General features: G+C 33.7%; 4 protein-coding genes across 9 annotated transcripts; all 4 read left to right on the top strand.

Annotated features, from left to right (window-relative positions):
• Nucleotides 1-593: 593 nt before the first annotated feature.
• LOC104717184 (villin-4) lies at nucleotides 594-8,590 on the top strand. Of its 6 annotated transcripts, XM_087469551.1 has the most exons (24): nucleotides 594-979; nucleotides 1,896-1,936; nucleotides 2,566-2,699; nucleotides 2,815-2,914; nucleotides 3,039-3,107; nucleotides 3,203-3,439; nucleotides 3,529-3,706; nucleotides 3,793-3,925; nucleotides 4,013-4,175; nucleotides 4,263-4,410; nucleotides 4,508-4,764; nucleotides 4,895-4,963; nucleotides 5,051-5,119; nucleotides 5,226-5,363; nucleotides 5,499-5,627; nucleotides 5,762-5,909; nucleotides 6,012-6,022; nucleotides 6,141-6,281; nucleotides 6,400-6,528; nucleotides 6,621-6,686; nucleotides 6,789-7,122; nucleotides 7,380-7,618; nucleotides 7,713-7,863; nucleotides 7,967-8,590. In XM_087469551.1, exons 3-23 carry the CDS (start codon nucleotides 2,644-2,646, stop codon nucleotides 7,824-7,826), a joined length of 2,928 nt encoding a protein of 975 aa, XP_087325677.1. In that variant the 5' UTR covers nucleotides 594-979; nucleotides 1,896-1,936; nucleotides 2,566-2,643; the 3' UTR covers nucleotides 7,827-7,863; nucleotides 7,967-8,590. The 6 variants fall into 6 exon arrangements, 3 of the variants coding, with proteins under 3 accessions (XP_087325677.1, XP_087325678.1, XP_010433022.2); XR_015568711.1 differs by lacking the exon at nucleotides 6,012-6,022; XR_015568712.1 differs by lacking the exon at nucleotides 6,012-6,022 and having other exon boundaries at nucleotides 637-1,007.
• Nucleotides 8,591-8,806: 216 nt separating this feature from the next.
• LOC147935801 (protein HEAT-INDUCED TAS1 TARGET 2-like) lies at nucleotides 8,807-10,660 on the top strand. The gene is made up of 4 exons (XM_087469553.1): nucleotides 8,807-8,934; nucleotides 9,389-9,472; nucleotides 9,661-10,058; nucleotides 10,164-10,660. Exons 3-4 carry the CDS (start codon nucleotides 9,888-9,890, stop codon nucleotides 10,416-10,418), a joined length of 426 nt encoding a protein of 141 aa, XP_087325679.1. The 5' UTR covers nucleotides 8,807-8,934; nucleotides 9,389-9,472; nucleotides 9,661-9,887; the 3' UTR covers nucleotides 10,419-10,660.
• Nucleotides 10,661-12,653: 1,993 nt separating this feature from the next.
• LOC104717183 (protein HEAT-INDUCED TAS1 TARGET 4-like) lies at nucleotides 12,654-14,515 on the top strand. Its single transcript, XM_010434719.3, has 4 exons — nucleotides 12,654-12,914; nucleotides 13,325-13,408; nucleotides 13,540-13,931; nucleotides 14,035-14,515. The coding sequence occupies exons 2-4, from the start codon at nucleotides 13,345-13,347 to the stop codon at nucleotides 14,287-14,289; spliced, it is 711 nt and encodes a 236-aa protein (XP_010433021.1). The 5' UTR covers nucleotides 12,654-12,914; nucleotides 13,325-13,344; the 3' UTR covers nucleotides 14,290-14,515.
• A 3,851-nt stretch (nucleotides 14,516-18,366) lies between these two features.
• Nucleotides 18,367-20,264, top strand: LOC104717182 (peroxidase 45). Its single transcript, XM_010434718.2, has 4 exons — nucleotides 18,367-18,666; nucleotides 18,901-19,089; nucleotides 19,452-19,617; nucleotides 19,711-20,264. Exons 1-4 carry the CDS (start codon nucleotides 18,451-18,453, stop codon nucleotides 20,115-20,117), a joined length of 978 nt encoding a protein of 325 aa, XP_010433020.1. The 5' UTR covers nucleotides 18,367-18,450; the 3' UTR covers nucleotides 20,118-20,264.
• Nucleotides 20,265-21,040: the final 776 nt, after the last annotated feature.

Raw genomic sequence — 21,040 nt, 5'->3', positions numbered from 1 at the left:
TTCTTAGTTAAAAAAAATAAAATCATAAATCTTGTTTTTTCTTTAATCCTTGATGAATTTGACTTAAAATTCTCATAATAGGCTGCAAACCTACACATACATATTGTATATGTGTGGTTTAGCAATTTCTTGATAGTTACAAGAAAATAAGTTTTTTTGGGTCAATATATAAGTAAGAGAGTGATATTATTATTAGAGATAATAACATATTGTTTAGATTTTAATGGGATGAATAGCATTCGAGAATATGAATAAAATTATAGTTCAACATTAGAGAACTTAGACTCGCAAAAAACATGAATCATACCAAACTGTTTTATTTATATTATTTTTAATTACACGCTTTGTTTTGTGAAGATTGACTTTTTCGTTTAAAGAAAATGTGTTTCATTGTTTAATAATATATTTTTATCTACTCCATATTAATTAAATAGATGTCAAATAAAATATAATTGAATTATTGTTGGCAAAACAATTAAAATAAATCAAACAAAATTTAATTCTCAGAAATATTTGTAAAATAAAATGGATTCAAAGAAGTTAATTATTAAATGTTTTTAATATTTATGAGAATTGAAAAAATGAATCCTTATGAAACAAAGGATATATATATATCAAGGAAATATATTTTAAGATAGAAAAAAATATTCTTTAACCAAAAAAAGAAAAAAAAAAGATAGAAAAAAATATTAAGTACAACTCATGTAAGACACCCCTAAGCAAAAGATAATAAACTAGTTATCAAAGATAGTTCAATTTAATAAAATGATCAGAAATGTAGTCAAATCTTTTTGCTGCCAACTAAGATTGGTCTAAATTAATCACCTAAAGAAAGCTATTTAATCATCATAAGACTTTATTTTCTTTCTCTAAACTCATGAAACAAACCCATTTCATTTGTAATCAATCATCAAAAAGCTTGAAACTAGTATTATTTGTTAAACGAAGAAGACCGGAAAAAATAGAGAGAGAAATAAAGGTATGACAAAACAGCCTTAAAGTTAAAGGTAAACAGTACCTTTTGTTTGTTCTTGTTCTTGTTCTTCTTTTTTTTTTCTGTATAAACTAATAATTACGTTCATAAACCTTAACCTTAATCTGAATTAGTAACGGCATAAGAAAAATAAAGTTTTGACGTTATGGAAAATAACAAATTTGCTTAGCTGTAAATAAAAAATAAAGAGATGTGACCATATTCATTGTGAGTTTTAATTACATATCTAAAAGAGATTTAATTGTTTTGATTACAAAAAAAAAAGGAAGAGACTGGGATTTGTTGTTATCAACCTGAGGTTATATGTAGTCAAAAACATTAATTAGTGAGTGGATCGTATCAAAACTAAATTTTATTATATGGGTTATGTTTGCGCCAAATCTCTCATATTCATTACAACACTGTTTTTAATATGGTCAGAAGTGGCAACGACATAAAAAAAATCACCAACCAAAGTAACCGTAAAAAAAAGTTTCGATTTTTTTTTTTTTTCTTCTTCTAATTATCATCCAAAGGTTTAATTTTATTCGTAGAGCTGAATTTTTGATATTTTGTATAATGAAGAAAGAAGAATTTTACAGTTGATGGGTTCTTCTTCCCTCTTTCTCCTCTCTCTCTCTCTCTCTGGGTGTTTGGGTTAGTGATAAGCACGCCTGGCTTCCCATTATTCCCTCCAACCTCTTTCTTTCTCTCTCTTTCTGTCTAAAGACTTCAATTTTGTTTATCACTTTCTCTCTCTAAATAAAGCTTTCAATTCAATTCTCTCTCTCTCTCTCGCTTTCACTTTTCTTTTTTCCTCTGCTTCTCTGTTGTTGTTGTTCATCTCCCTGAGGAGAAGACATTTTTTTGACTACAAAGTTTGTGTTTTTATTTTTTTGTTGCAATTTTTTTTGGTAATCAGATTGGATCTGGGCTTGGAGCTGAATAGTTGATTTGTGTAAGGTAAATTACTGAAACGTTTTTTTGATTATATTCGATTTTTTTTCAGTTTCTGGGTTTTTTGTTGTTGTTGGATTTTATCTTTGATTAGATTAGTTCTAAGAGTTGCGTTGATCTGATTGGTTAAGCCAAAGGTTTAGTTTGTTTTTTTTTTAATTAGTGAGAGAGAGAGAGAGAGAGAGAGAGAGAGAGAGAGAGAGAGAGCATCAATCCTTGATCTTTATTGATCTTTGGGTATTATGATGTTGTTCATGTTTGGTTCGGTGAGCATGTTGTATGATGATGTTCAATGGAATTGTTGCTTCGGTTTCATCTATTTTTAATCTATGTGTTGGTCCTGGGGAGTTGAAACTTTTACATAAACCCTACTTCCAATGTAACATCAATTTCAGTGTTATTGCGGTCTACCTAGACCCATAATGCATTTTGACAGTGATTGACTTGAGATGAATGATGTTGACCTTGTGGATTCTGACTTGTTTAGATTAGAAAAATTTTGGTTTTTTTCTTTTTTGGTTTCTGGTCTATTCATTAGCTGAATCCAATCTGAACTATGCATTGTTACAAGAACTCTCTTTTTTTCTCATTCCTTGTATTTGATAGAATTGGTTTGCATTGCTCTTGTCTCATAGGTTTTTTTATTAAGTCTTCTTCTCTATCATTGCTGCGGCGTTCATAAGTTGGAGAAACTGGTTAAAGACTGCTGAATTATGTCTGTTTCTATGAGAGATTTGGATCCTGCTTTCCAAGGAGCTGGACAAAAAGCGTATCCTTCAATTACAATGTCAAATGACTCTTAGAGTAAAGATGCTATGTTCACCTTACGATACTTTTTTTTTGTTTTAATCTCTGCATGCTATTCTCCTTGACAAATAACATAGAGGTATTGAAGTATGGCGTATCGAGAATTTTCGCCCAACCCTCATTCCTCAATCTTCTATTGGGAAGTTTTTCACCGGAGATTCTTACATTATATTGAAGGTAAACAAAGCCTAGTAACGGCTTCTCTTTTGTTTCCTTATAGCCATGTTACGACTTACGATGGTTTTCGTCAAGAGTCTTGGTTAAATTTATTTATTTCTGGTGGTTGATCTTTTGTGACCAGACAACGGCGTTAAAAACTGGTGCATTGCGCCATGATATCCATTACTGGCTTGGTAAAGATACCTCTCAGGTAAAGCCCCTGTTAATATTTCTCCTTTCTTTCTTACTTTCGTAGAATGTTGGGAAAGTTTAAGAGAAGATGATAATTTTGAATAAAAAAACTAGGATGAAGCCGGGACTGCTGCAGTTAAGACAGTTGAATTAGATGCTGCTCTTGGAGGTCGTGCAGTTCAATATCGGGAAGTTCAAGGCCACGAAACCGAGAAGTTCTTGTCTTATTTTAAACCATGTATCATTCCTCAAGAAGGTGGAGTAGCATCAGGATTCAAACATGTGGAAGCTGAAGAACATACTACTCGCTTGTTCGTCTGCAGAGGAAAACATGTTGTCCATGTCAAAGAGGCAAGTCCCACTACACTTTTTTGGTTCCTTTATCTGTTATCTTTGATCTCACTTTGAAGTCATACACTAATGGTCTAAACTGATTACAGGTTCCTTTTGCTCGGAGTTCTTTAAACCATGACGATATATACATTCTTGACACAAAGTCCAAGATTTTCCAATTCAATGGATCCAATTCAAGTATCCAAGAGAGAGCAAAAGCATTGGAAGTGGTTCAGTACATCAAAGATACTTACCATGATGGGACATGTGAAGTTGCTACAGTTGGTTAGTGAGCCAAGCAGTTTGATTATGGATTAGTATCTCCATTATCTCTTTGTTTTGGTCTCTAATTGCATACTTTTCATTTGCAGAGGATGGGAAACTTATGGCTGATGCTGATAGTGGAGAATTTTGGGGTTTCTTTGGTGGTTTTGCTCCGCTACCTAGGAAAACAGCTAATGATGAAGACAAAACTTATAATTCCGATACCACCAAATTATTTTGGTAACTTCTTCTTGTCATTGTACATATACATATATTTGGAGCCTATAATGCTTCGGATGAACACAATTTTCTTTACTGAATTTGTAGTGTCGAGAAGGGTCAGGCAAATCCTGTTGAGGGAGATTCGTTGAAGAGGGAGATGCTGGATACAAACAAGTGTTACATTCTTGATTGTGGAATTGAATTCTTTGTTTGGATGGGAAGAACCACTTCTCTTGATGATAGAAAAATTGCGAGTGGAGCAACAGAAGTAAGTATTCTTTATAAAATCGAAAGAAAGACATAATATATTTTGTTGTATGCGATTATGTTTGCTGATGTTAGTAGAGCCATACAGGAAATGATCCGTTCATCTGAACGACCCAAATCACAAATGATCCGCATAATAGAAGGATTTGAAACCGTTTCATTTCGATCAAAGTTTGAATCTTGGACTAAAGAAACTAATACAACTGTTTCAGAGGATGGTAGAGGCAGAGTTGCTGGTCCGTAATCCTGAACTCAAATTGAATTATGGTTTTGAATACTGACACGTAGTTGAACTGTTATCGGGTATTTTTCTTGTGTCATTTTGTTGAGCAGCTCTTTTGCAACGACAAGGAGTAAATGTGAGAGGCCTGATGAAAGCTGCTCCGCCTAAAGAAGAGCCTCAAACTTTCATCGATTGCACGGGAAATCTGCAGGTTTGGCGTGTGAATGGACAGGAAAAGGCTCTCCTTCAAACTGCTGATCATTCAAAATTCTACAGTGGGGATTGCTATGTTTTCCAGTATTCTTATCCAGGAGAAGAAAAAGAAGAAGTTCTTATAGGAACGTGGTTCGGCAAACAAAGTGTGGAGGTGAGCTCTCCAAATAACAGAAGCAAATTCTTACATGATTGTGTCACACATATTCTGTCGATGTATATGTTGAAGCAAGAACTTGCAAGTGGCAAGTAGGTTTAATTTTTCAGTTTGTGATCATGTGTAGGAAGAAAGAGGTTCTGCAGTCTCTATGGCAAGCAAAATGGTTGAGTCAATGAAATTTGTCCCAGCCCAAGTAATCTTCTTCTGCACCCATTCTAAGAGTCTATACCATTGGATTTTATCTTCCTTTTTCCCGAACCTTTTCACTCTCTTGTCTTAGGCTCGCATCTATGAAGGAAAGGAACCTGTTCAATTCTTTGTGATTATGCAAAGCTTTATCGTTTTTAAGGTTTGGCAAAATTAATTTTGTCATGTGGTTTTGTTTTATCATCCATGTTTGAATATATACAAAATTGCTGATTTTGTTTCCGATACCGATCTGTTAATTTTCACAGGGTGGTATTAGCAGTGGATACAAGAAACACATAGCCGAGAAAGAAGTTGATGATGATACATACAATGAGAATGGTCTTGCTCTATTCCGCATTCAAGGGTCTGGTCCGGATGATATGCAAGCCATACAAGTTGACCCGGTATATGTCAATTTTCCCATTCTTCAATGTTTAATACTGTAGAATCATTGAGAAGTGCGAACCATATCGAGGTCACAGATGATTTAAGACATAAATCTTCATGGCTTCTAATGTATTGTCTATTTACATAAACAGGTTGCTTCATCGTTGAACTCTTCATACTGTTATATACTACATAATGATTCTTCAGTCTTTACTTGGGCTGGAAATTTATCAACCTCAACTGACCAAGAACTCGTCGAAAGGCAGCTCGATCTGATTAAGGTAAGAAAAGTTTTAATCTTTATAAGGATAAGTCAATTATGTGTCAATCATAATTAGTAAAGCTCAATTATAAGACTCGTAATTATGTTTCAATTGTACCCTAAGCAGCATCTATTATGTTTTATTTTGTTCAGCCAAATCTACAGACTAGAGCACAAAAGGAAGGTTCAGAATCAGAACAGTTCTGGGAGTTATTAGGAGGCAAAGTTGAATATTCGAGCCAAAAGCTCACAAAGGAACCGGAGCATGACCCTCACTTATTCTCATGTACATTCACAAAAGGTACAAATGATTATATTTCTTTTGTCCCATAATTTTTAAGCCTAAAATGACAATGACTCTGTTTTTTTTTTCTCTTCATTGCTGAAATCCAAATTGTTCCAGAAATTCTGAAGGTGCGTATACTTCAAAAATCTCTTTTTGTCACCAAATATCTATGCAATCATAATTGGACAACCCTTTGTAATGTGGCTTAATCCCAAGTGATGTTTTTTTATGGTGATCTTTTGGCAGGTGACAGAGATATATAACTTCACACAGGATGACTTGATGACTGAAGATATATTTATCATAGACTGTCACTCAGAAATCTTTGTCTGGGTTGGCCATGAAGTAGCCCCAAAGACCAAGTTGCTAGCTTTAACTATTGGAGAGGTCAGATATTTTTAGATACATTTCAAACAAAATCCTGCCTTAATGTTAGAGAGAATTAGTCTCAAAAGATCCTGAAATGTTTTGGCAAGTTTCTCATTTATACCGTTTGTTTCTTTAGAAATTTATCGAGAAAGATTCTCTCCTGGAAAAGTTATCCCCTGAAGCCCCTGTATATGTGATCATGGAAGGTGGTGAGCCGTCATTTTTCACCCGGTTTTTCACTTCTTGGGATTCCTCAAAATCTGCCGTAAGTGCCTATCAACTTCAATCGATTTTCCCGAGATATAAGCACGGAAGGAATCCTTGACAAAGGGTTAAGCACTTTCTTTTTGTTTACAGATGCATGGAAACTCATTCCAAAGAAAACTCAAAATTGTTAAAAATGGTGGAACTCCAGTTGCAGATGTAAAGACTCTTCTCGCTTTTTCCTTTTGACTGATGTTTCCTCAGAGTATGCTTTTTAAATTTTGTTTGCTCATTCTTCTCTATTGTGACTTTGTTAATTAGAAACCGAAACGAAGAACCCCAGCTTCATATGGTGGCCGTGCCAGCGTTCCTGACAAGTCGCAGCAGCGGTCAAGAAGCATGTCCTTTAGTCCAGACAGGGTTCGCGTGAGGGGCAGATCTCCAGCGTTCAATGCACTTGCAGCAACGTTTGAGAGCCAAAATGCAAGAAACCTCTCAACTCCTCCCCCAGTAGTTAGGAAACTCTACCCGAGATCTGTTACTCCTGACTCCTCAAAGTTTGCTTCCGCTCCCAAGTCTTCAGCCATTGCTTCTCGTAGTGCACTTTTCGAAAAAACACCTCCTCAAGAACCTTCCATTCCAAAACCACTCAAAGGTATACTTTACAAACATTTTTGCTGAATAAATAATCTGAAAGTGTGAATATATCATCTTTGTTTAGGTATATACATTTTCGCAGAGCGTTCATCTAAGAGTTTCAATCTTTATCCTCTTTGTTGTTGAATTCACATATTTGCAGAGTGATGATCTCTCCGCAAGTTTCTATCTTTTTTTGCATCTTGGTTTAGAGAGATCTACTTCTCTTGTTTTTACTTTTGAGTATTGAGGTTTTTATTTTAATTGGACATGAAGCGAGCCCGAAGACAGCTGAGTCTCCAGCGCCAGAATCGAACTCAAAAGATCAGGAAGAGAAAAAGGTAAATGACAAGGATGAGGAGAAATCGATGAGCAGCAGGATAGAATCTCTGACAATTCAAGAAGATGCTAAAGAAGGAGTCGAAGACGAGGAAGATTTACCATCTCACCCTTATGAACGTCTCAAGACAACTTCCACTGACCCTGTCTCAGACATTGATGTAACAAGGAGAGAGGTAAGTTCAAAACAACAACAAAATTTCATTTGTAAGTGAGAATTATTTCAATGAAAGAAGAAGATCTTAACAGTTCTTGGTCTCTCTGTGATAGGCATACCTTTCATCAGAGGAGTTCAAGGAGAAATTCGGGATGACAAAAGAAGCTTTCTACAAGCTGCCTAAATGGAAACAGAACAAATTCAAAATGGCTGTTCAGCTTTTCTGAGAAACAATCTTCCTTCTTCTCTCCATCATAAAATCCGGTAACAGAGACAGTCCCAAACCGAACAATAACATACGTCTTTTTCTTTGACAGACAATATACAGTATGGTGAAATGTTGTTTTGGTTTTTCTTATGGTTTCAGCTATAAGGAGAAGATTTCAAGGGACAGTGTCAGTGCATTTTAAGCTGCTTCTGCTCCCCATAAGAAGCTTAATACATTATTTCATGGCTTGTTTAAAAAAAACAACCCAGAGCAGTTTTTTTCTTTTCCCTCTAATTTTCTTTCTTCTTCTTCTCCTTCAAATCTTTCTGATTTGTTTCCATCATCTGTTTGCTTGTTCCTCCTTACTTCAGTCTCCCTTTTTTTCTTTTAGTATTGATGGCTGAGATTAGTTTTTTTTCCTTTTTTCTCTTCTTCATATTTTGGGATTATTTCTTCTTCAGGTCACAGGTTTTGACCTTGAGTCTTCTTTGATTTTATTTATTCTTGGGGTTATTTTGCTATCAAATTGAGGAAATTTGGTTTCAAAAAGAAAATTTTTATTTAGTGAGTTTCCTTCTAAGAACAAATAGACTCTGTAATTTCTTTTTGCAGATGTTGAGAAGTATTTTGAGTGTTAAAACTATTTGGTGTACAGCAAAGTGTTCAAACTAAAATGTGTTCTGTTATACCTGAAGTGCTTTTTTAAACTTCAGATTATATTTGTATGTGGTTACTACATTTTCTCTAAATTATAGAAATAACGCTTGTTAACTTAAAAAGAAAGAACGTATTACCCACTTAATAAGTACGTTTAGAATTGATTACAAAGTTACCTTTTTTTTGTTTTTAACTTCAGATTCTTATGGTACCATATTGACTTGTCAAATAGTACTAGTATTTTCTTGAAAACAGTGTCGTTTAAGGACATAATAACATTGGTGGTCATAAAACGGCATAGTTTTGAGGAGTAAGAGTTGAAGTCTCAAACCCGACATCGTTTCGTAGGGTTCCGTGTGACATTTGGGAACTTTCTCTAATTTGCTTCGGGCGACTGCGACTGTGACCACACCACTGTTTCTGATTCCGCCGTTTGTTGTCTCTCTCACTCTCTCTGAGTGTCTCCTCCGGTAACTCTCTCTCTCTCTCTCTCTCGATTTTGTTTCTCAGTTTAGCTTGTTTTGTGGTTTGTTTCGAGGTTTTGCTTGTGATTTGGCCTTCTCAGTGTGAACTTTTTTTGAGTTACGTTTTTTAGGGTTTTAACTTGTTTTTCTTGGATGAATGATGGTTGAATCCTTATCCTTCTGTTAGGGTTAGAGTTATTATGTGTCAAAAGACAATCGTTAGTTTGGTTTACTCGGAAAGCTTTCTCTTTTCGACGATCTTTCTCTGCAACTACAGAAGAAATGGTTATGTTGATGTCACATGTTTTGCTAGTTGTTAACTCTTGGTTTCGTGTTTTTTTTGCTGGGTCTCGCTCTTATTTTGTTTATCTGAATGTCTTTGTCTGCTTGATTATGATTTTGCCACTTTGGATTCGCTTCTGAGATCTTTTTGTATGCAAATTTCATATTATGTGTGTAGGGATCCCTAAGTAATTCAAGATGGCCTCCTCCGCCCCCTGTCACCCTGATTGCGAACGAGCAATGAATGCGCAAGAAGATTACGGTAACTTATCAAAATCTTGAATCTTTGAGAGATATTTTACTTTCTTGCTTTGCATCATGCTGTGATCTGGTTTTTATCTGGATAGTCTTATACTCCTCGTTGAATCTCATCCTTTGAAAGAGGAATTTGAAGTGACTACAACAACAGGCATTGGATTCATTTTCATTTGTGTTTCTTGTCTTTGTCAGATGCGTCTCAATCTGCGGCTTTGTTAGCAGCGGAACTGATAAGCTGTGCACGGCTTAAAGTTAACCTCGACACTGAGTGAACTCGCTACTCAGCTCAGTTCTTGGTGGATAACGCTTGTCCCAAGAAGGAAGACGGGCAACGCTCTGTGCTCACTGTGAAAGATGCCCTTGCTTATGCTTTGAAAGAAGGGATTCCCAAAGAAGGTCTTTGGCCACGTTTGGGGTGTATGGTTCCGCCTCCACCATCATCTGCTTCTCACATAACTCGCGTTTCCTTGAAAGGAAAAGTTGCTGAAGCTAAGGATTTAGTTGGACTAGTTAATCTTCTGTTGTTGCATCGTCAACCTGTGGGAGGAAAACTGCATATGTGGAGTCCGGAGATTGATTCTCTTGTCAATGTAAGTGTGTTGTTTAGTTGAATTTCAAAATTTTCAGAGATGAATGTTAATGTTTTTGTTTTAATATTGTTCAATCTTTTTTTTTTTCCTTTTTGTATGTGGTAGGAAAATTTCCAAGCCCCGCCAGGTTATGAATCACGGTATGTTGGGCTTAGAGATGTGATTATAGTTGCAGTGGGGATGGTCGAGGAAGAGATTGTTGCAACTGTGAAAGTATGGTACAAGAAGAAGACTGCACTTATCAAAGTGTCTTACAGCCAAATGCTTACGTTTCCACAATGTATTGGTGACACCATTCAGGTGATAGGGCCAACAAAACTGCTTGTTGACTTCTGTGTCCCTTTCTTATCTATCAACTAAACAAGAGCTTAGATCTTGGTAAGTGTGTCTAGAGCACTATATGCTAGCTGTGGAACTTGTTTGTGGACCTTAATTTAAGAATGTGTTTTGAGACTATTTTTATGTAAGTTAATAAGTCAAGTATCTTGGAAAACCATATCCTAGTTGTGGAACTTGTTTGGTCTGAAATTATGACTGTTTTAAGACACTTTGATTTGTAAGTTAACAACTGTAAGTTAACAAGTCTTTGAACTTGTTTATCATCTCTTTGCGTGTGTGTGGGCGTTTTTTTTTTTGTGTTTTTATCATCTCTTTGAACGTTGTCGTTTTCTTCAATCATGGTTAGATGTCATGTGATGTGACGACGCCTTAGAGGCGTCAAAGACTTTTAATATCATATTGATTTTGAGCATTATTACTTTAAAAACACTTTGATCAGATAATTCAGATGCCAACTAAGTGATTGACCAAATCTTTTTTACTTATGCGAAACTTATTTTTAGTGGTGGATCTCAAGAAATTCAGAGTTTGAATTCTTTGGTATGTAAACTAATATTCAACCCGCGCGAGAAGTTACCAGACTCATCACATACTGCCACATCTCTCTATAGTTGGACGTCTTAACGAACACTAATGAAATTAGGCTTTTTTAGCTTGTCGTACTCTAAACGATAATTATATATCTACCATAGGAACCTTTATAGTTTACACTTTAACTGGATCATCAACACAAAACTAATATTCAACCCACGCGAGAAGTCACAACTACATATCTATAGCAATTATTAACATATTGTCATCATTCATATTGGCAGTCACTAGTCCTTTTGATGTAAGATCTCCATTTTTCTTTTTCCTCTAATTTTTTTTTCTTTCTTCTCTTTCAAATCTTTCTGATTTGTTTTCATCATTTGTTTGCTTGTTTCTCTTTACTTCAGGCTCCATTTTTTTTTTCAGTTTGATGGCTGAGATTATTTTTATATTTTTTCTTCTTCATATTTTGGGATTGTTTCTTCTTCAGGTCATAGGTTTGACCTTTGAGTCTTCTTTTGATTTTATTTATTCTTGGGGTTATTTTGCTATCAAATTGAGGAAATTTGGTTTCAAAAAGTAATATTTTATTTAGTGAGTTTCCTTCTAAAAACAAATAGACTCTGTAGTTTCTTTTTGCAGAAGTTGAGAATTGAATGTTTCCTTTAATTATTTGGTGTACAGCAAAGTGTTCTGTTATACAGTAAAACCTCTATAAATTAATACTCTATAAATTAATAAATACTATAAATTAATAAATTTTGCTGGTCCCAAGTCGGGCCAGTGTAAAAATTAACAATATTCGATAAGATAATAAAATAATAATTTTTTCGAAATCTCCTTATAAAATATGGTCTCAATAATATCATAAATTAATAATTATGTAAATATATATATATATATACTGATATAATAGTGTATGTTTCTCCTAAAGCTCAATTCTATAGAACAATTGTAATGTTGTATTTTCAACCTATAATGATATCTCTAAAATATTTTATAACATGTCATACAAATAATTAAATTTAAAGTTTTAATTTTTAGATATGCATCATTTACAATTTGATAATTTGACAGATTATTAAAATAGGAGAATTGATATTATTATTCATAGATTTGAATTTATGTGTCTCATGTGTATAAGTCAATTTGTCTATAATATTTGTAATTTATTGTAAATAGTGTTTTCTAAATATTACAAGTTCAATTCCTAAACCATAAAATTTATAACATCCGAAAATTTAATCTTATTTTGCTATAGTTGTTCCAATTCATAATTTTTTAAAAAATAAACAATTAAAAATATATCTATAAATTAATAATTATTAATTTACACTATAAAATAATTATTATTAATTTATAGATAAATTAATATCACTATAAATTAATAAAATGTCTTAGTCCCAACATTATTAATTTATAGAGGTTTTACTGTATCTTGAATATATATATATATATATATATATATATATATATATTTAACTTCAGATAATTACTGTATATGGTAACTACATTTTCTCTAAATTATAGAAATACCGCTTGTTAAGTTAAAAAAAGAAAAAAGAACGAATTACCCACTTAATAAGTACGTTTAGAACTGATTACAGAAATTTTCTTTTTGTATTTAACTTCAGATTATTATACTGTATGGTACTATGTTGACTTATCAAATAGTAGTATTTCAATTATTAAAATAAGAAGTGTAATGTGTAATTTAAGAAATTTGAGCTTCTGTCGGTATGTTAATATAGATAACAAGTTAACAACATTGGTGGTCTCCAAAACGGCATAGTTTTGAGCAGTAAGAGCTCAAGTCTCAATCCGACATCGTTACGGGACTAATCTGAGGAAATAAGGGCTTCGCGAGGATGACCTTTTGTCATTTGGGAACTTTGTCTAATTTGCTTCAGGTGACTGTGACTGCGACTGTGACCACTGTTTTCTGATTCCACCGTTTGTTGTCTCTTTCTCTCTGAGTCTCCTCCGGTAACTCTCTCTCTCTCTCTCTCGAGCTTTTTAAGCTTGTTTTGTGGTTTGTTTCGAGGTTTTGCTTGTGATTTAGCCTTCTCAGTGAACTTTTTGTAGTTACGTTTTAGGGTTTTTAACTTGTTTTTTTTTTTTCTTGGATGAATGATGGTTGAATCCTTCTTTTAGGGTTAGAGTTATTCTTTGTCTTTAACAACGTTTGGTTTACTCGGAAAGCTTTCTCTTTTCGACGAATCTTTCTCTGCATCTAAAAATAGAAATGGTTATGTTGATCATCAAATGTTTTGCTAGTTGTTAAGTATTGGTCTCGCTCTGATTTTGGTTTTGTGAACGTCTTCTTCTGCTTGATTTTACCACTTTGGATTCGCTTCTGAGATCTTTTGTATGCAAATTTCATATTATGTGTGTAGGGATCCCTAAGTACTTCAAGATGGCCTCCTCTGCCTCCTGTCACCCTGATTGCAAACGAGCAATGAAGGCGCAAAAATATTACGGTAACTTATCAAAATCTTGAATCTTTGAGAGATATTTTACTTTCTTTCTTTACATCATGATTTCATCTGGTATAGTTGAATTGGCTACAACAGGCATTGGATTCATTTTCATTTGTTTCTTGTCTTTGCAGATGAGTCTCAATCTGCGGCTTTGGTAGCAGTGGATCTGATAAGCGCTGCACGGCTTAAACTTAACCTCGACACTGAGTTAACTCACTACTCTGCTCAGTTCTTGGTGGAGAACGCTTGTCCCAAGAAGGAAGATGGGGAACGCTCTGTGCTCACTGTGAAAGATGCCCTTGCTTTTGCTTTCAAAGAAGGGATTCCGAAAAAAGGTCTTTGGACACCTTTGGGGTGTATGGTTCCGCCTCCACCATCATCTGCTTCTCACATACCTCGCGTTTCCTTGAAAGGAAAAGTGGTTGAAGCTAATGATTTGCTTGGAGTAATTAACCTGTTGTTGCATCAACCTGTGGGAGCAAAACTGCATGTGTGGACTCAGGAGATTGATTCTCTTGTCGATGTAAGTGTGTTGTTTAGTTGAATTTCAAAATTTTCAGAGATGAATGGTAAAGTTTAGTTTTAATATTGTTCAATCTTTTTTTTTCTTTTTTGGTGTGTGGTAGAAAAATTTCCATGCCCCGCCAGGTTATCAGTCACGGTATGTTGGGCTTAGAGATGTGGTTATAGTTGCAATGGGGATGGTCGAGGAAGAGATTGTTGCAGCTGTGAAGATATGCTACAAGAAGAAGACATCACTTATCAAAGTGTCTTTCAGCCAAACGCATACGTTTCCACAATTTATTGGTGACACCATTCATGTGATAGGGCCAACAACACTGCTTGTTGACTTCTGTGCCCCGTGCTTATCTATCAACTAAGCAAGAGCTTTGATCTTGGTAAGTGTGTCTAGAGCACTATATGCTAGCTGTGGAACTTGTTTGTGGACCTTTATTAAGAATGTGTTATGAGACTATTTTATGTAAGTTATGAAGTCAAGTATCTTGGAAAACCATATCCTAGTTGTGGCACTTGTTTGGTTTGAAATTATGACTGTTTTAAGACACTTTGATCTGTGAGTTAACGAGTCTTTGAACTTGTTTATCATCTCTTTGTGTGTGTTTTTTTCTTTCATAAACTCAGTACTATTGTGCATGGGTATCCATGATTTAACAAATGGAAGAAATACAATAAGATCTAGGACATGCTATTTTGAATTCAGTTTCGTTTGGATCACTTGAAGAGAAAGATTCAAAACTCAGAATGCATAAGCCTTTAGTTTATCGTCTTCTGCCAACTCTATTGTACAATTGTCATCTTAGGATTAAAAAAAAAAAGGATTATGCACTCTGATTGTCAAATCATGATCAACGTTTTATAAAGTACTGAATTCTCAAAATCCATATACGATTTATGAAAGGATTATGCACTTTGGATCAACGTTGATCAAATAATTGAGATGCCAAGTGCCAACTAGCGATTAATTGTCTTACTTAACCTAAACAGGTGTTTAGTGATTTCTCCGTAGACTGCAGAGTTTAAATTCTTTGGTACCTATAACTTTTGGGGACACGAAATACGTGAATGCGAGATGTCGTTGGTTGTAATAGTATCCACATGTTAAAATTCTTTGGTACCTATTAAAACGGTTGTAATCGAAATACGTGAATACGTGAATGCGAAATACACGAGATACTATCCATATGTGTAACTTGTATCCACGAATTGTAATTGTATCCACGAATTGTAATAGTATCCACATGACCATGTTGTATGGATTTGATGATGTCGTTGTAACTTGTATCCACGAATTGTAATAGTATCTACATGACGATGTGTAACTTGTATCCACGAATTGTAATAGTATCCACATCAAAGGTAGATACATCTTATAGTATCTAATAAGAGTTTCAAAGGGTGTCTATATGGAAACATATTTATTGATCAGGGTTATAGTACAATTTTTTTAATAGAAAAGTATGTTAGAATACAATTTTTTAAATAGAAAATTTAGTTAAATAAAAATTTTAAATCCAAAACTATTTATTTAATTTAGTTTGGACTTTAAAAATTGTTGATTTGGCTATAAATACCATTTAATTATATTTGATTTAGATTTAACTCATGAATTACTTTAATTTTTGTGAAAACAAAAATGGGGACAAAAATTGAAATATGCAAACAATATTTATTTCCAAGTTATAATTAAAATATAGATTAATTAAAATGAAAAACAAGTGTTGAAGAAATGATTACCAAGAAAAAGAAAAGAGAGAGAGAAAAATGAGAAAGAAAGATGAATTCAATATGAAGTTAGTTTTTAAATAAAATTGAAAACCATCTATCTGGGAAGAAGAGTTAGAAGGAGCTAGGGATAAAATGTAATTAAGCTTGAAAAAAATATATGAGTAGTAAAAAGTAGGTGTAATGGTGTATATTTTTGTAGAAAGTAGGTGTGGATGCAAATATTTCTTTGTTTTTTTGTTGTTGTGTTGTTTATGTATGTCTCGGTCAATGCAGGAAAGCAGTTAGAAGAGAAGACGGTGAAACGGTGTCGTTTTCTTCAATCATGGTTAGATGCCATGTGACGCCTTGTTAGAGCCGTCAAGACTTTTATAGAATAACTCTTCTATTGATTTTGAGTATTAGTTACTTTAAAGTTTAAAACACTTTGATCAAATAATTCAGATGCCAACTAGCGATTGACCAAATCTTTTTTGCTTAGCCGAAACTTATTTTTAGTGGTTTCTCTAGAACTGCAGGGTTTGAATTATTCGGTATGTAAACTAATTAAGATGAGTCACCAGACTCATCGCATACTGCCACATCTCTCTAGTTGGACGTCTTAACGAACACTAATGATATTAGGCTTTTTAGCTTGTCGTACTCTAAACGATAATTATATTTATATATACCATACGAACCTTTTATAGTTTAAACTTAATTGGATCATCAACACAAAACTAATCATCTAGCTAGTTTTAATATTCAACCCACGCGAAAACACAACTATATATATAGCAATTATTAACATATATTGTCATCATGTATATTGGCAGTGCACTAGTCCTTGATGTAAGATCTCTTAACAAACTCTGTTTTCTAACATTTTTCTAATACTATAAATATCCACAAACTATTTCATATTAAAGACCTTGATAACATAATTAATGTGAAAAATGGATATTTTTTTAATGTGAAAAACCGGATATTCATAATATGGTCGAACCACCATTTAAAGTGTGGATGATAGAAAATTACTACAATCATGTATTTTCACATAAAGTGTATGTGAACAATCTTATATAAACTATAAAAGAGCTATCGTGTCAAAAAATTAAACTCCAAATTAAATAATTTTTCGTCTAATTCGTACAACTTTATGGTTAGTTTCGGAAATTTATCTACTGATAGCTACGAACTTATTTTACAGTTATAATTAAATCTTGAATGAAAACTGCTTACTTAATACTTATGATTAAAATAATCCGCAGTTGGCATTACAGTGACATGCGTTATCGCTTTGTTCCTGTTTGTTTATTCTTTTTAGTGTTATCTATGGGATAATTTATCATTAAAAAAAATAAAACAAAACATTATTAACTCAATTATTGACAATATTACAGCATCAAGGAACATGTTCGTGACCGCGACGCCCGATTTATTCCATTAATATAACCTTCTTACAAGTTTGTTTTATTGTGGATCGATCACTTTTAATAATTTCAAAAATAAAATAAAAACACTTTTAAAATTAATTGTCTCCAATAAGACAATCAGGATTAAATATTGTAGTCTTAACGACAGTTAAAATAAGGTCTAATACTAAATGATAGTATCATTGGTAAAAATATCATTACAATGTGATGTTTACACTTTTTAAATGACATGGGTTTCCATATTTAACTTCATCTTAGCTTGCTAAGACTTTTACGCATGGCCACCAATGGTTCTAGTTTTTCATCGTCCCGAGTTTGAAGAAACTACAATCCTCGGTCCAGAACTTCTTGTACAAAAAGTTAGAACTATTTTTAAGACTAAACAATTCCTATATGTTGTAATATAACGAAATATTCAAGAATCTCTTTGTGTATGGGTAAGGTGTTAACTGACTACCCACTAGATTGATATTTTTTCTTCTTCTTAATTCAGTATTATCCTATAATAGTTCCAATAATTTCACAATTGCAACTAACTTATATATAAATGAATTAATTAGTTAACTATGACAAGTCAACTTTCGAATCATATTCCACGTTGTAAAGTTTTTAAGGTAGATACTAATCATACTAGTAAAATGAAATAATATGAGTTCTTCTTCTTGTCACCTCTCGATCTTGTTTTAAGTAGTTGGTGAGAAGTGGACCAAGTGGTAAACTTGGTAACATGCCATTGAGTTGTCAAAGATAAGCATGTATACGTACGGTTATTATTAAAAAAACGTATACCATACTGCATACATATGTATACACACATACATATCGTAGTATCATATATATGAGAATTATCAACATCGGCATTTTTTTTTATAAATGTAAATGAATTTGTTGTTCTCTTATGCATGATCATTTTGCAATTAAAAGCCAGAGTAATTGTAATATATACACACCTTAATAGGTTATGCAGTGACCAATTTAATACATTTAAAGAGAAAACAATCACCGTCTCGACCAATATATATAGACCACTACAATACAGCCAATTTATGGATTAACTTGACCATTTTACACACATATGACATATACAGTATATGTATATATAGAAAATTAAAATAATAACTCAACCTTAGCCTCCTCTCAAATTGTCAATATCTAGATGGAGTGTTACATCCACATTTCTACTCCTTATTTTAATATGGCTAGGGATTTCTTTAATATATCATTCAACAGATCATCATCAGAATAATCATCAAAATAATTTTTATATTTAAATAGCTAGCCCAAATTGTACGATACCTTTCAATTTAAACTTCTCTTGCTGTCTACTATAAAAAGAGACTCTCTAACAACTCTGAAGATTGAGACAACTAATTGAATTAAACCATGGAGAAGAATACTGCCCAAACCCTCTTCTCCATATTTTCTCTTCTTCTTCTCCTTTCTTCATGTGTCTCTGCTCAGCTCCGGACAGGTTTCTACCAGAGGTCATGTCCCAACGTCGAAAACATCGTCCGTAACGCCGTCCGTCAGAAATTCCAGCAGACTTTCGTCACCGCTCCGGCCACTCTCCGCCTCTTCTTCCACGATTGCTTCGTTCGCGTACGTTACAATATCTATAAATATATATCATAGGTGCAAAACTAGTCTTTGAAAAGAATCGATCGTGATGATATTTTCTTACAATATAAAAAACGTGTGAATTAAGAGGTTTAGATGTATATCTTTTCTATTTGTTCAAAAAAAAAAAAAAAAGATGTATATCTTTTCTATATATAATTTTCAAACAAAATATTATAGTTACTTACGTTCTTATATTTTAATATGAATGTTTAGGGATGTGATGCGTCAATAATGTTAGCATCACCGTCAGAGAGAGACCATCCAGATGACATGTCATTGGCCGGAGACGGATTCGACACGGTGATAAAGGCGAAGCAAGCCGTTGAAAGAGATCCTAACTGCCGCAACAAAGTCTCATGTGCTGACATTTTGGCTCTCGCCACTCGTGAAGTCGTGGTTTTGGTAATTAACATATATATCTTTCTTTATTACATTAACTTAACTAATATTCCTCTCTTTTTCCCTTTTATTTTATACATATAGTCAGTCCGAGGTATTGAAAATTCGGTTTTGTTATATATCGTTTTCAGTTTTATTGTGAAAAAGCTAATCATATTATTAAATATAAGAAGCATGGTACGAGTTAACTAATAAAGTAATGTTAACTTGATATCAGTTGACACCTTTTTATTGGCGGCTTGTGAATATTATTCTAAACAAGTACAAGTAATAACAAGTCATATATATATAGTCCGAAAAAAATAAAGGTATCATTGAACAATGATAGATTATAACAAGATAATTAAATAAATCAAAAATTGCAGACCGGAGGACCGAGCTACCCGGTGGAGCTAGGGAGGAGAGACGGCAGATTATCGACAGTAGCCAGCGTTCAAAAGCAACTGCCTCAGCCCGGTTTTAACCTAAACCAGCTTAACTCAATGTTCAGCCGTCACGGTCTCTCTCAAACCGACATGATCGCCCTCTCAGGTACCAAACACAACCAAACTAAACCGGTTTGTACATTTTTGTACTTTTTTAAATTTTAATGATATAGTATTTATGTTATTGTATATTATTCAGGAGCGCACACTATCGGATTCGCACATTGTGGGAAATTCTCGAAGCGTATTTACAATTTTAGCCCTAGAACACGTATTGACCCAAGTATTAACGGTCAATACGCACTTCAACTCCGACAAATGTGCCCGATCGGGGTCGACCCACGAATCGCTATCAACATGGATCCTGTCAGCCCACGTACTTTCGACAATGCTTACTTCAAGAATCTCCAACAAGGAAGGGGTTTGTTTACGTCAGACCAAGTCTTGTTCACTGACCAACGTTCTAGAGCTACGGTTAACTCGTTTGCCAACAGTGAAGGAGCTTTTAGACAAGCTTTTATCTCGGCCATCACAAAATTGGGTCGGGTTGGTGTTATGACTGGTAATGCTGGTGAGATTCGAAGAGATTGTACACGTGTCAATTAGAGGTGTTTTGACTTTTCTTTCTTTTATTCCTTATGAGGATTTGTTTTTATTTTGTTGGATAAAAGTTAAGTTCTTATTGTTAAATAATGAGTCCAAAAGTGTTCATGAAAGACTTCAATTAATAAAGATGGATTTATTTCGTTTCTCTTCCTCTTTTGTTTTATGTTTATATATATATATATATATATATATGACATTATTATGGTCTCTAAGAATGAAAATAAAAACCAGGTTTTTGAGCGTAGATAATAAGGGTAATCAGATCTTTCGATCTCTGAAATTAAATAATAATTTCACAATTTTCCTAAGTAAATCAGTGAAAAATTAAAATGATGGCCAAAATAATCAAATTAAGTCGAAAAAATTGATACATTTTTTGTTTGTTTGTGTTAAGATATAGGGGGAACAAACAACTCATTTTACTGCATACTTCCGACATTTATACAGGATTTGCAACGAGAAATTGCCAAGTTAGTCCTGATAAACTTAATCATATAAGTCTTCTCACCACTAAAATCTTTTCCACTATCCTCAATCCTCTTTATTTTTTTTCTTTCACATAAACTGTTTAATGCATAAATACTTTTTGTGTCATTGTCACCTTCGGTTTACACTGGACTTATTGATTTGTTGTATTCGTAACGAAGAGGCCCATAATCTTAGCCCAATGAAAAAGTACTAAATACAAATTTTGTCTCGGCTTAGCTTCTTCGTTTTTTTTTTAATTACAACGACCTGTGTTTTCAAACTCGAACCGATTTCGCTAGTCAGACTGGTAAAGTGATAAGTCTGTGACTTGGTCGATTCAGTTATATTCTAAAAATCCAGACTTAAATGTTTCTCTTAAATCTGATAAAAGTTTATGATCTGATCAAAATCTAAACTTCTTATTTGGTTGACATGTTTGATACGGAAATATTCAA

Source organism: Camelina sativa, chromosome 10, assembly GCF_030686135.1.
Source record: "Camelina sativa cultivar CO46 ecotype springtype chromosome 10, ASM3068613v1".
NCBI classification, from domain to species: Eukaryota; Viridiplantae; Streptophyta; class Magnoliopsida; order Brassicales; family Brassicaceae; genus Camelina; species Camelina sativa.
The sequence above is the reverse complement of the archived record's forward strand: the minus strand, read 5'-3'. Positions and strand labels throughout refer to the sequence as shown.

Coding starts and splice junctions, on each gene's coding strand:
- LOC104717184 (XM_087469551.1), top strand. CDS start 2,644: ATGTCTGTTTCTATGAGAGATTTGGATCCTGCTTTCCAAGGAGCTGGA. Junction 3,440..3,528: donor ATGTTGTCCATGTCAAAGAG/GCAAGTCCCACT, acceptor AACTGATTACAG/GTTCCTTTTGCTCGGAGTTC. Junction 6,282..6,399: donor TAGCTTTAACTATTGGAGAG/GTCAGATATTTT, acceptor TTGTTTCTTTAG/AAATTTATCGAGAAAGATTC.
- LOC147935801 (XM_087469553.1), top strand. CDS start 9,888: ATGGTTCCGCCTCCACCATCATCTGCTTCTCACATAACTCGCGTTTCC. Junction 10,059..10,163: donor AGATTGATTCTCTTGTCAAT/GTAAGTGTGTTG, acceptor TGTATGTGGTAG/GAAAATTTCCAAGCCCCGCC.
- LOC104717183 (XM_010434719.3), top strand. CDS start 13,345: ATGGCCTCCTCTGCCTCCTGTCACCCTGATTGCAAACGAGCAATGAAG. Junction 13,409..13,539: donor GAAGGCGCAAAAATATTACG/GTAACTTATCAA, acceptor TTGTCTTTGCAG/ATGAGTCTCAATCTGCGGCT. Junction 13,932..14,034: donor AGATTGATTCTCTTGTCGAT/GTAAGTGTGTTG, acceptor GGTGTGTGGTAG/AAAAATTTCCATGCCCCGCC.
- LOC104717182 (XM_010434718.2), top strand. CDS start 18,451: ATGGAGAAGAATACTGCCCAAACCCTCTTCTCCATATTTTCTCTTCTT. Junction 18,667..18,900: donor TCCACGATTGCTTCGTTCGC/GTACGTTACAAT, acceptor ATGAATGTTTAG/GGATGTGATGCGTCAATAAT. Junction 19,618..19,710: donor CGACATGATCGCCCTCTCAG/GTACCAAACACA, acceptor TATATTATTCAG/GAGCGCACACTATCGGATTC.